Source organism: Amblyomma mixtum, chromosome 3 (genome assembly GCF_055824585.1).
Source record: "Amblyomma mixtum isolate Tamu chromosome 3, ASM5582458v1, whole genome shotgun sequence".
NCBI lineage: Eukaryota > Metazoa > Arthropoda > Arachnida > Ixodida > Ixodidae > Amblyomma > Amblyomma mixtum.
Window position 1 is genome coordinate 21,726,368 of NC_143014.1, and position 11,730 is coordinate 21,738,097.

At 50.5% G+C, this 11,730-nt stretch overlaps 1 protein-coding gene across 1 annotated transcript; it reads right to left on the reverse strand.

Moving 5' to 3' along the window:
- Positions 1–209: 209 nt before the first annotated feature.
- On the reverse strand, positions 210–9,901 carry LOC149349409 (uncharacterized). The gene is made up of 4 exons (XM_089575452.1): positions 9,072–9,901; positions 8,031–8,102; positions 709–881; positions 210–448 (listed from the first exon to the last, which is right to left on the reverse strand). The coding sequence occupies exons 1-4, from the start codon at positions 9,899–9,901 to the stop codon at positions 210–212; spliced, it is 1,314 nt and encodes a 437-aa protein (XP_089431578.1).
- Positions 9,902–11,730: the final 1,829 nt, after the last annotated feature.

Genomic DNA, 11,730 nt, shown 5'->3' on the forward strand with positions numbered 1-11,730 from the left:
GACCATGGTCAGTGACCAGTGAATCTCATCAAGAAGAGATGCTGATTGGGCTTCGAGGAACGTCCGATCACTGGCTGTGTAGCGGTATAGTTGCCGTTCATAAGGCTTTGCGTCCGGCAGTAAGTTGTTCTCGTGCTCGATGCCTTCGTACAGACCAATGTCATCATGGCTGGGAGCGAAGAGACGGCAGTGGCGGTGAACTATTTGCTTCACTGCTTGCTGAATTCTTCGGGCTTGAGGTATGTCCCGATGGTGATGTCAGGGAAACCGTTGTTTGGTGTGGATGAACATGGCTCAGAAGGAAATACGCTGCATGAGGCTGGCTGGGCCGGGATCTTGTAGTATGCTGGCTGAGTTTGAGACTGGGCTGCCTTATTGAGCTTGCTCCACAATGGCTCGTGTTCATCTGGTTCAAGATCCACTTGTAGGGGTTCGCTGGTTGTATGCGCTGGGTCGAAGCGAGACAAAGTTGATGTTCTTTAAGTATCACTGCATTCGACATTCGTAGTAACAGTTCCTCTTTGCACCGCACGACAGTGTTTTTAGAGGGTTGGCAGATAACAGGAAGGTGTGGCGGCCTGAAATGAAGTTCCGCTTGCGCAGCATAAAACCATTCCTCTCCCAGGATAAGGGGAACGGCATTTCTCTGAAGAACTGCGGCTTCCACAATTGCAGAGAGGGGGCCTACGCTGATTCGCAAGAAGGCACATCCCTGACGCACGACGGAGCCTCCTCCTACGACGAGAAGGGGTGAGTTCGTCCACGGCTCTATGCTGAGGTTTTCAGCTAGGCTGGCAGTGAAGATAGTGACGTTCGAGCCACTGTCTGGAAAGGCATTGATCTCTTCAAGGCCCTTGACGTGAGCAGTGATAACCGCACACCTGAGCATGGATTACAGCAAAGGGTCCTCAGTGCGGCCGACACATGCTGCTGGAGCTTTAGGAATTGTTCGCGTCTTGTCTCGGGAGGGCTGTCCTTTCTCAGTGCAGTTGCTAGCCAGATGGCCCTTTTTCTTGCAGCTATAACATACCGCTTCGTTTAGGTCTTGCCCTCGTCTGTAGGCAGGTGCACCATACTTGGAAGAGATTGCCTCGTACCGATGTTCTTGGTCAGCCGGTGGTAGGTTGGATATTCTCGGGGGCGGCAGCCTTGCACGGTTTGGTTGTTGGTAGGTGCTATTTATAGGTCGGGAAGGCTGGCGGATGTCTGCAGTGCTCTCGGTCGTCGCTGTAGCACTGGAGGTGATAGGACGCGGCTGTCTACTCGAAATTGGCGCGGATGGCTTTCTCAGTCTAGTCATGCGAGAGTGGTTCATGGCACGATCAACTTCTGAAGCGATGCTGACGAAATCCTGCACAGTCTTCGGGCGTTGAACAACTATCGCTGTAGCCACTTGCTCATCACGGATGCCCTGAATTAAATACTCGATGCGTTCTTTGTCAGTCAATGACAGCGGGCACCTTCCAATGATATTGAGTTTGGCAAGAGTATAGGTAATCAGGCTCTCATCGTGGGTTCGCTCACACGCACCGACAAGTTGCTGCCACTGTATAAGGGACAGTCGCTCGCCGAACTGCGCTCTAAGCGCTTGCTTCCACTCTGACCAAGTTTTTAGCTGGTGGCCAGTGGTTTCCTTCCAGTCAGCGGCTGGGCCACGAAGTTTTGCACGGGCGATGGCAACAGGGTAGCGGGTTCCCAAGAGGCAAGCTGTTGGGGGCGCTCGAGATCGTCTAATCCATCGGGTTACGGATAACCCTCCGTCGCCACTGAACGTCGGAAGCGTTGATGATAAGTCCGGCAAAGTTGTAACGTGCACTGCTCCCGTAGAGGCTTGTGACAGTGTCAAAGCTAGTTGATTTTGACGGTAGGCGGTCACAATTTGCGTATTCTGTACGGGGTCAGCGCTGAACACTGGCATGGGTTGGAAAAACTGGTCACTTTGAGTAGGAGCGGGCTGTGTCTCGGAGGCTGGTAGAGTTGTTTCCGGTGGCGGGACTCGTTTTGCGGCAGTGTCAGCAAGGATGCGAGAAATAATTTCGTCCTTGGAACCAGTATTGTCCAAATTGCGTTGCGATAGTTCATCTCGCAAGAAGTCCACTGGAAAACCAGCGAGGTCCGAGGCGGTGGCTTCCTCCCAGTTTATGAGCGGCATGGCGGCGGCGGCGGTGAGACGGGCGGAGGGCTTCGGCTGCTGGTGCTCGACACACTTTGATTCTGGCTTTCGGTGAAGTGGCTTGCGGCTACGAATGGGCGGGCTACACCAAGGTTCGGGACGTCGACTGCGCCATATGTGAGCACGAATGCATTTATTTTAGCCGTTGAACTACAGTTACAAAGGGCTTGAAAAACGGTTGGCGGCGTCTCCGCTCGAGGCCGAAGGCTCTCTTCCCACCCCGGCTCTCGCTGACGAAACGCGCGGAGCCAGTCAGGGTTGCCGGGCTACCCCTGAGTTTGGCTGTTCCAGGCGGCGAGTAGCTTGCATCTCAGAGTACACAGCGATGTAAACACGAGTAAGTGCAGTCGTCCTCATCTGCGCACTGCTGAGGAAATTACGCGCTTTCTTGGCAAATGCTCCGTGGAGTACTATTATCTTCAAGAGCTCATTTAGCGAGTACACGAGCAATTTTCTAAACAATCGGGAGGGGGGGGGGGTGCATTCCAAAATCTGGAATGTCTCTGCGGTGATCCGTCGACTCGAATGTAACCTGAATCGAATGCCGTCGAAAACCTCCGTGTAGCAGCGTTAGTTCGACAGTTCTAGTCTAATGACATTCGGTTGAAAAGCATACGAAACACGTGCAGCAGGGGTACTGTACAGTCGTTAACGATCATAGTCACTCTGAAGCTCCGCAGAATGATTTGGATGTGCATTGGAAGATGTCGCTGAATGGGATCAAATATATGCACGTCACATTTACAAGGAAGCGCTCCTACCAAGGGCACATGTATCGAATCCGTGAGATGAATTTAGCAACAGCAAAGGAATCGAAAAATTTGTTCTTTTTTCGCCCCTGACTTTCGATGGCCTAGGCACATAAATTATATAAACAATAAAGCGGCTTCGATTCTCGGTGTTCTGAGGCGAAATTTCAGTTCCCTACCCAATGGTCTGAAACAGTAATTGTATTTCACAGACGTACGATCAACACTACAGTACGTTCGTGTGTATGTTGGGACCCTTGCACTTTACAGTTAATCAACCAACTTGAAAAAAAAAAGTGAAACCTGAAAAGTGGTTTTGAGGAAAGGACGTGACGCAGTAACTGTCTCACATATCTCGGTGGACACCCGAAACACGCCGCAAGGGAAGGAATAAAGGAGAGAGTGAAAGAGGAAAATTTGGAGGACGCTTAAGCTTCGCAGAACGCGTCAGCGTCTTGAAGCGCTGCCAGGGAATCCACGGAACTTCGATCCCGGCCGCGGCAGCTAGAATTTCTTTGGAGGAGAAATTCTAGAGGCCCGTGTACTGTGCGATGTCAGTGCACGTTAAAGAACCCCAGGTGGTCGAAATTTCCGGAGCCCTTCACTACGGCGTCTCTCATAGCCTGAGTCGCTTTGGGACGTTAAACCCCATAAACCAACCAACAAATCCACGGAACGCGATCGCCCGTTCGGCGCGACGCGTTGCCCGTTGGACAAATCGAAAATTGGCTTTTTGAAGAAATGAAATGACGCAGTAATAGCCTCACTTATCTTGGTGGACATCCGAACCGCGCATGATAAGCAGCCCCCGATTATAGGTCGCCGGTTCCCCCGATTATAGGTTGCCAGTTCGAATCACTGCCGCGAGCTATGCTCTAACTTAACTAGCAAGTTTATGCTGCATGAAACGCTAAAACGTATGACACCACCCGGAACATTCTGCGGCAAACGGTTGGCATGATACGATTTTTTCTGACGCGCGGTGCTCGCAACTACTACGACGCCGATGGCTTTTCGACCGCACGACCTGTATACGCTGTAGCGTAAAAAATACAAAATAGGGCTGCCAGGTTTGTCCTCGTCAATTATGACATAAAACTGACAGAGGCTAAACATGCTGCCAAATGGCCGGACCTAAAAACTCGCAGAACAAAACCTGCGTTGGAAATTCCTCTATAGCGTGTATCATTCTCAAATTGGACTTAGTCGAGAGAAATACATGAAACCACTTTCGTATATATATCCCAAAGAAAGAATCACCCTTTGACAGTCTAGCAACTTGCTTTTCAAGGCAATGTTTTGCGGCATTCTTTTTTTTTTGTTTTGTCCAGACAGCGCCTGCCTGGAATCTTCTTCCCCCAGGTGTGACACAAATTACATCTGTTCATACTGTTTAGAACGATTTCAGTGTCTGAACACCTCTAATCATCGAATAAAATCCCCCCTGCTGTAATACCTTACTGGCGATGCAGGTGCAGAATGAATAAATAAATAAAATAAGTGTTGCTGCTGCTGGCGACACGGGATGAAACCTGGAGCTACCTATACAACCCTGAAAACTATAGCTAGAAAGAACGGATTGGAAGCTGTAGATTTTTGTCCCGCTGTCTCAAGCTGAACGCGGCCTTTGTGGGTGATGACGACTGTAAACGAGGGTGCTGTTGTGGGCTAGTTTGTGTAACCTGTGCTACACGGGTACTTTCGAATGACATCTGAGTCGAATGGCAGTCGAGACTTGGAATGTGCTACACGTGCACTTTCCAAACGCATTCGAAATTCTCAGCTCGTTTTCAGTGTACAACGACGACGACGGTCACACTAGTCCGACAACGGCACTCTCACGGTGAACAGCAGCATGTGATTGTAGTGAACTATCTAGTTCACTTTAATATTATTGTAGTAGGACAAGTTTTTTGGGTAAACGACACCGACGAATCCGATCGGCGGACGGTCAGCTTTCATGCCCTCGGGAATTCGGCGGCTGAGCGAGAACACGCTGATGAGGTGACGGTGCGAATACATGCGCGCTTATACATTATCCGTATTGGAAATAAGCGAAACGAACGGCTATATTTCACATGTGCACACCTGGACACTCACTAGCGATAACCACTTGGCAAATTAATTTCAGTCAACGACGACTCCGTTCCCTTCAGCGACGACTAGGCCTAGCGAATCCGCAGGGTTGGATCGGTGATTGCGGTGGTTGTGAAGAACGAATTCACAAGTTTTAGCGAATGAAAATGGTCAACGAGTGTAGTTTTGACAACAGTGACATGAAAACAACTATTTTTTACATCGCAGGACGCGCATACAATGAACGGGAAGCGGCGGTGTGACTCGGGCTGCCGAGCAGTGCTTTACGGCCAGCAGCAGTCGTCGCAGTCGCTAGCTTGTGGATAACAAGTTAGGCCACTTCAGTTAACGCGAACGATCACCAAACATACTTCTGGATAAAGTAGTTCAAAATAAAGTACTGGGCATGTCGGAGGAAGCCGGGAAAATTAGAGAGAAGCGCCGGTCATACGCGATGTCAACAACCCGGCTGTCAAGGGTTTCTCAGGCGAGCGATCGCGTCGGCGCTTCCCACAGATTGTGGCACTGCGTAAACAAACACGGGTACAACCGCTACAGAAGAGAAAAGATTATTCAATAGAACTAAAGCACATATTTCGTTTTATGTCTTGCAAACGAGCACAAGCTGTGTTGTATCGCCGGCTGGCACACGCAGAGCAGCAGCCAGCCAAGTAAGCACGACGCCAGTAGCCGAACGAAGAAGACCTTTTTAATAGATTAGTTGCGTCATTATATACACAGCTAGAGTAGCTCGTGGCGCCCTCCAGTATGAGTTAACATAACTATAACATCCCCCCTTCTAAAAAATGAGCCAAGGTGGCGGCTCATTTGACTACTTCACATTGCCAATAATCACATTTCATAGTGCGCGAACCACGAGGGTTGCCTTCGCTCTCACGTTGATCGTCGCAAAATTACGGGTGGTTCCGTTCTCGCTGGTGATGCTTGAGCTGCGCAGCTTTCTGTTGACGGTGCTGTTGTCGAATGAGGCCCAAGGAAGTTCCGGGTAGCGCCGAACTGGAAACTTGCGACGGCAGCGGGCAGATGCTCCCTAGGGTACGGGACTAAACGCTCTCGGTTCCACCTGCGGCCATCTTCGAGTTCGTAGATGTCTTGGTGCCACTGCTTAACAACCGTCAAGGGCTGGTAATACCTAAGAGCACCTTTGGAAATGTGCCCTGGCAACTTGACCCGTACTCGTTGGCCTGGCTGAAGCGCCGCGTGCTTGGCAGCTCGTCGCCTATCCGTGTATTGTTTGCTTGCCTGCTGATGTTCGGCCACTCTGTGACGCAACGCTTGCAGCTCAATGTCTGGCCTCTGGAAGAACTGGGCACCTGGAGCTCCGACTACATCCAGCTTAGTTCTTGGGTGACGCCCATGCAAAAGCAGGACAGGTTTTTCTCCTGTCATCGCGTGTGGGGTGCACCGGTATACTCTAAGGTACTCTGTGATGGCATCCTTTAAGGGCCGCTTTTTCTGCAAACACACCTGGACGTAATCCTTAAGCACGCGGTTAAACCGTTCGATCTGTCCATTCGCTTGTGGATGGTAGACAGCGGAAAAAGTATGCTCTATACCTCTCTCTTGCAGGAATTCTTCAAACTCGGTTGATGTGAACTGAGGCCCATGATCGGACACAAGTTCTTCGGGGTAGCCTTCCCTGCTGATTACACTGCGTAGAAGTGATGCAACGTTTGAAGACGTGACGCTAGCCGTGAAACACACTTCGGGCCATTTGCTAAAGTAGTCGATTAGTGTGATGGCAAACCAGTTATCTGCGGGTGCATACGCAAATGGGCCAACTATATCAATGCCCAATTTCTGCCATGGACATGAAGGGAACTCTACCGGCAGTAACGGAGGCACTACTAGTCGTGCCGATTTGTCCACGGATTGGCAGACAGCGCAAGACTGAATCAGATGTTCCACCTGTCTGTCCATTCCTGGCCACCAGTACTTCTCACGTAGCCGTTGTTTAGTCCGTGAAATACCTGGGTGCGACTCATGAGCTGCTGACAGGAGGCGCCCAGTTAGCGATGCAGGCACAACAAACTGCTCGCAACGTAGAAGAATCCCTCCAGCGACAGACAGCTCGTCTCGGATACGCTGAAAGGGGTGTGCCCCTGATGGTAGATCCTTACTTGGCGGCCATGACGAGGTAGTCCACTGCATGACGTCCTGCAGCATTCGATCCTGCGAAGTTTCAGCCACGAACTCTTCATGGCTTATGCACGACAAAACAACGCACACTGCGTCATCAGGCCCTTCCGGTTCCATGTGCCCCCCGAGTGCAGATTGGGGCATTCGTGACAGCGCATCCGCCACAACGTTTTCACTGCCCTTCTAAAATTCTATTGTGTAGTTGTAATCGAGTAGCCGAGCATGCCATCTTGCAATTCTGAAGGGTCTGCGACGCACCTCTTTTGTTGTCAGCAGAGTTACCAGGGCCTGGTGATCCGTGCGCAGAATAAACGAACGGCCCCACAGGTACACACGCCAATGTTCGCAGGCCCATACACATGCTAAAGCTTCAAGCTCGCCAGTGGAATACTTCTTTTCCGTATCTGTCAATCTCCTGGAAGCGAAAGCAACAGAAACCACTTCGTGACCACGCCGCTGCTGCAGTACTGCTCCGAGGCCAATTCCGGACGCATCAGTTGTAACGATGGTCTCAAGGGCAGCATCAAACAGCTGCATCTGTCAGACAAAAGACGACGCATTTCAACAAAACAAGTTTGGCACTTCGAATCCCATTGCAACTCTGATCTTTTCGCAGCAACTCACGAAGAGGTTCGACCATATCGGCGTATCGCGGAATGAACTTCGCGTAATAGCCCGTCATTCCAAGAAAGGAACGTAACGTCGCCTTGTCCGTCGGCGCAGGCGCGTTCTGAATGGCTTCCATGTTGCTCTGCGATGGTCGCACGCCCTTATCACTCACGAGGTGACCAAGGAATGGAAGTTCGCTCACACTGAAAATGCACTTTTGATTTAACTTCAACCCGTTGTCACTGATGCGATGCAAAACTTGCCTAAGGTTCGCGTTATGTTCTTCGAGTGAGCTGCCAAAAACGATGATGTTATCAATGTAGCAGATGGTATTCCTGCAAGGTTGTAAAATCACAGTCATCATTTTTTGAAATGCTGCCGGTGCTGAAGCAACGCCGAAGCATACACGTCGGAATCTGTACAATCCACGGTCCGTGATAAAGGCTGTTAAATCTCGGCTTTCTGGGCTCAGTGGAACTTGGTGGTACGCTGCAGCCAAATCCAATCTCGAAAAGTATTTTGCACCATGCAGCTTATTCAGGAGCTCTTCTGTGTGCGGTAACGGGAACTTGTCGACGACAATTGCCTTGTTGGGCTCACGTAAATCCACGCATAAGCGTATTGACTCGTCCTTTTTCCGCACAATGACAGGCGGCGATACCCATTCAGAGTTGTCAATTTTTTCAATGATACCCTCACGTTCAAGACGATTTAGTTCCTCGGACACCTGGTCTCTTACTGCTAACGGCAATCGCCGCAATTTCGCAACAACTGGAGTTGCGCCTTCACGAACTCGCACCTTGTGAATGAAGTTCTTAGCCAGCCCTAGCTTCCCATCGAACAAGTGTGCAAAGTCGGCCTGCAATTCACTGGGAATGCCCTGAGGCGCATACGAAGGTGTCATGCAGTTTACGCACCTGCCATCGATTTGCAGATGCAGGGCGACGATGGCGTCTAACCCCAGGATGTCCGTTCCAACTGGCACGACATGGAAGAGCACGTTTGCTTGGCGACCGCGGAATACAACGGGAGCGACGAAACATCCCCGCACAACAATGCGATTGCGTGAAAAATCGAAGAGGGTGGCTGTAGATGGTTGCAACGACGTCGGAAGCTTCAGTCTCTCATATGTGGTTGCGGACAAAATTGAGACCGCGGAGCCGGTGTCCACTAACAATGAAATAGTGACAGCGTGCACTTGCACGTCCACCTGTATTCCTATTGTATGCCTTCGCCCCAGGTGAAGAAATGTCATAACTCCAATGTCATCTTCGGCAGTAACCCCTCGAATGGGCATGGATTGCCTTGGCTCTTCCAGACTTCTGCACATACGTTCGAAATGACCCAGCCTACCACATTTGTTGCACGTCCTTGTTCGGGCTTTGCACGTTGAAGAACTTGCTATGTGCCGCGGGGAGCCGCAGCGGAAACAACCCCTAAAATTGGTAGTCAGCTGGCCTAGCGCTGATCTAGAGACTGCAGAACGCTCTGGTCGCCCGGTTGGTGATGCATGACGCTCTATTACGTGAACATCCGTACGTGGAGCGAGTTGCAGCGAATGCTGCTCTGTCGTTTCCATTGCTCTGACAATGTCGAGCGCACGTTGCAACGTCAGAGCAGAACCTTCTAGCAGCAGTCGCTCCCGTAGCTGGCGGTGGCCCGTCTTTTCTACAAGCTGGTCCCGAATGAATTCTTCCATTTGCGTACCGAAGTCACATGTAACAGAAAGCTCTCGAAGAGCTGTGACGAATGCGTCCACGGATTCACCTGCCAGCTGAGCACGCTGGCGGAACCTTTGTCGCTCAACGATGGCATTAGTCGTGGCAACAAAATATTCTTCGAGCTTTACCATGGCGATGTCAAATTCATCCTGTTTGGTCGTTGTCTTATCGGCCGCATCTGTGTTTTGCTGTTTTCCTGCTGAAGCTGACGACTGTTCTTCTGGAAATGCGTAGAAAATGCGCTGACCTTCCACGCCCAAGCAGTGCACCAAGAGCGCTTTCCTACGATCAGCACGGTGGGCGTTGTTCCCTGAGGCCAGCAAATAATTTTCAAACATCCTTCGCCACTGCTTCCATGGAATGGCTGGCCTTCCCGGCGCTGACAGGAATTCCGGTAGCTGAAGCAGGTTCATCTTGTAGCTTATTCGCGTCCACTTCTGTTTACCTCGTCGCCATCTGTTGTATCGCCGGCTGGCACACGCAGAGCAGCAGCCAGCCAAGCAAGCACGACGCCAGTAGCCGAACGAAGAAGACCTTTTTAATAGATTAGTTGCGTCATTATATACACAGCTAGGTTAGCCCGTGGCGCCCTCCAGTATGGGTTAACATAACTATAACAAGCTGTTCATAGGCAGCGATGTAAACAGCAGTATGAGTGCAGTCGTCCTCATCGGCGCACTCCTGGGGAAATTTCATGCACACGCGGTAAATGTTCATTGGTGTACTATTATCTGCAAGCACTCACTTAGACGGAACACGAACTATTTGCTAAACAAAGAGCAGAAAAAAGCGAGTAGCGGGTATCGAAATGAACAGCCACAGAGCCGAAAGCAGTAGCGCGACTGTAGGCGGGTCGAAGCGACGGCTGCGGCGACGGCTATTGGTCGGTTCGGGCTCTGCTCGCGTTTCGAAGGCATTCCAAAATCTGGAATGTCTCCGCGGAGCTCCGTCGACTCGAATGTCATCTGAACCGAATGCCGTTCAAAACTTCGTGTAGCAGGGGTATAACATGACGATTGTAAACTTGGTGGCGCTTGCTCGCACTTTTACAGTAGTCCACTCCGCTACACAACGGCAATGAAATTTTTGTTCTGAGGCCCTTTCCCTCCGGTTTTCTAGGTCACTTATAAGCATTATGCTTGAAAACAACCCATTTATTTATTTATTTATTTATTTATTTATTTATTTATTTATTTATTTATTTATTTATTTAACCGTACTCTTTCAAATGGCGAGGAACGTATGAATGGAGTCCCTCGGGGTGCCATTGACGTTTATATGCTTTTTCGTAGAATTCCCATCTCATTTCCCTAAATTGAACGTTATTTCGTTGTGCGCACGAATTGCACATCCGATGATCAATGGAGGAGGCCCAGCCAACGCCCTCGCTTAGCGGAGCCATTCGCGCTTCAAATCAGTGCAGAGACCTACAGCACCCGACGCCCGGCTCCGTCACTCGCAATCGGGTTGTGCAATGCAGTTTTCTGCTTGTCTTTCTCTGCGCTGTCTCTCGAAGCTGCCTCCGCTGCTTCCGTGACAAGAGCGAAAACGATTGCGTGAACGGCCCATTTTTGCCACTCCTACGACCCTGCAATGCAGCGGAGTGGAGCCAGCTAACAATGCCAAATGACTGAATAAAGTCATACCGACGCTCACTCGGTTCACTGGGCAGCTCTTTCATCTCGTGCTTTCACTGCAGCTATCAGATAGTTAATACAAAGTAGTAACATGGCACTTGAATATCTTTCTGGTCATGAAGCTTCTGCATAACGCTTTGGAAGAGCTCTTTACGACAGAAGTGGCCGCGCCGCGGCCCTAGCGGTCGTATAGAGAGCCAACAGGGAAGGCCGTGATTTTTTTCCCGTACTGCAGCAGACTGGAACGACCTACCCAACGAAATCGCAGCCATCATGTGCTCATCCAACTTTGCTAATAATGTTACCAGTCATGTTTCTTTGTGTTAACACTTGCTCACCAAAATATATGTACCCACCCCTTATGTAATACCCCTCGTGGGTCTTTAAAGTAATAAAATGAAATGAAATGAAATGTGGCGCGTTGGTGCCGCGACAAATTGGCACAGAAATTTTAGTGCGAAAGCGGGTCGCTGGCGGAAAGGACGTCCTTTGTCGGGATGGAGCCATAGGGGAGAGAAGACGAGAAGCAGAGGGTGTGCTGAGCCAGCATAGCGGTTTGGTGGAGGCGGTGTTGGACACGTGACGCGGCGGCGCTGGTGGTGCGG

What these genes read in the sequence shown, in the direction of transcription:
- LOC149349409 (XM_089575452.1), bottom strand. Translation starts at nt 9,901, where the DNA reads ATGAACCTGCTTCAGCTACCGGAATTCCTGTCAGCGCCGGGAAGGCCA. An exon ending in AGAAGTCTGGAAGAGCCAAG is followed by an intron (nt 8,103 to 9,071) that starts GCAATCCATGCC and finishes ACAACCTTGCAG; the next exon opens with GAATACCATCTGCTACATTG. An exon ending in GAACATAACGCGAACCTTAG is followed by an intron (nt 882 to 8,030) that starts GCAAGTTTTGCA and finishes ATCCATGCTCAG; the next exon opens with GTGTGCGGTTATCACTGCTC.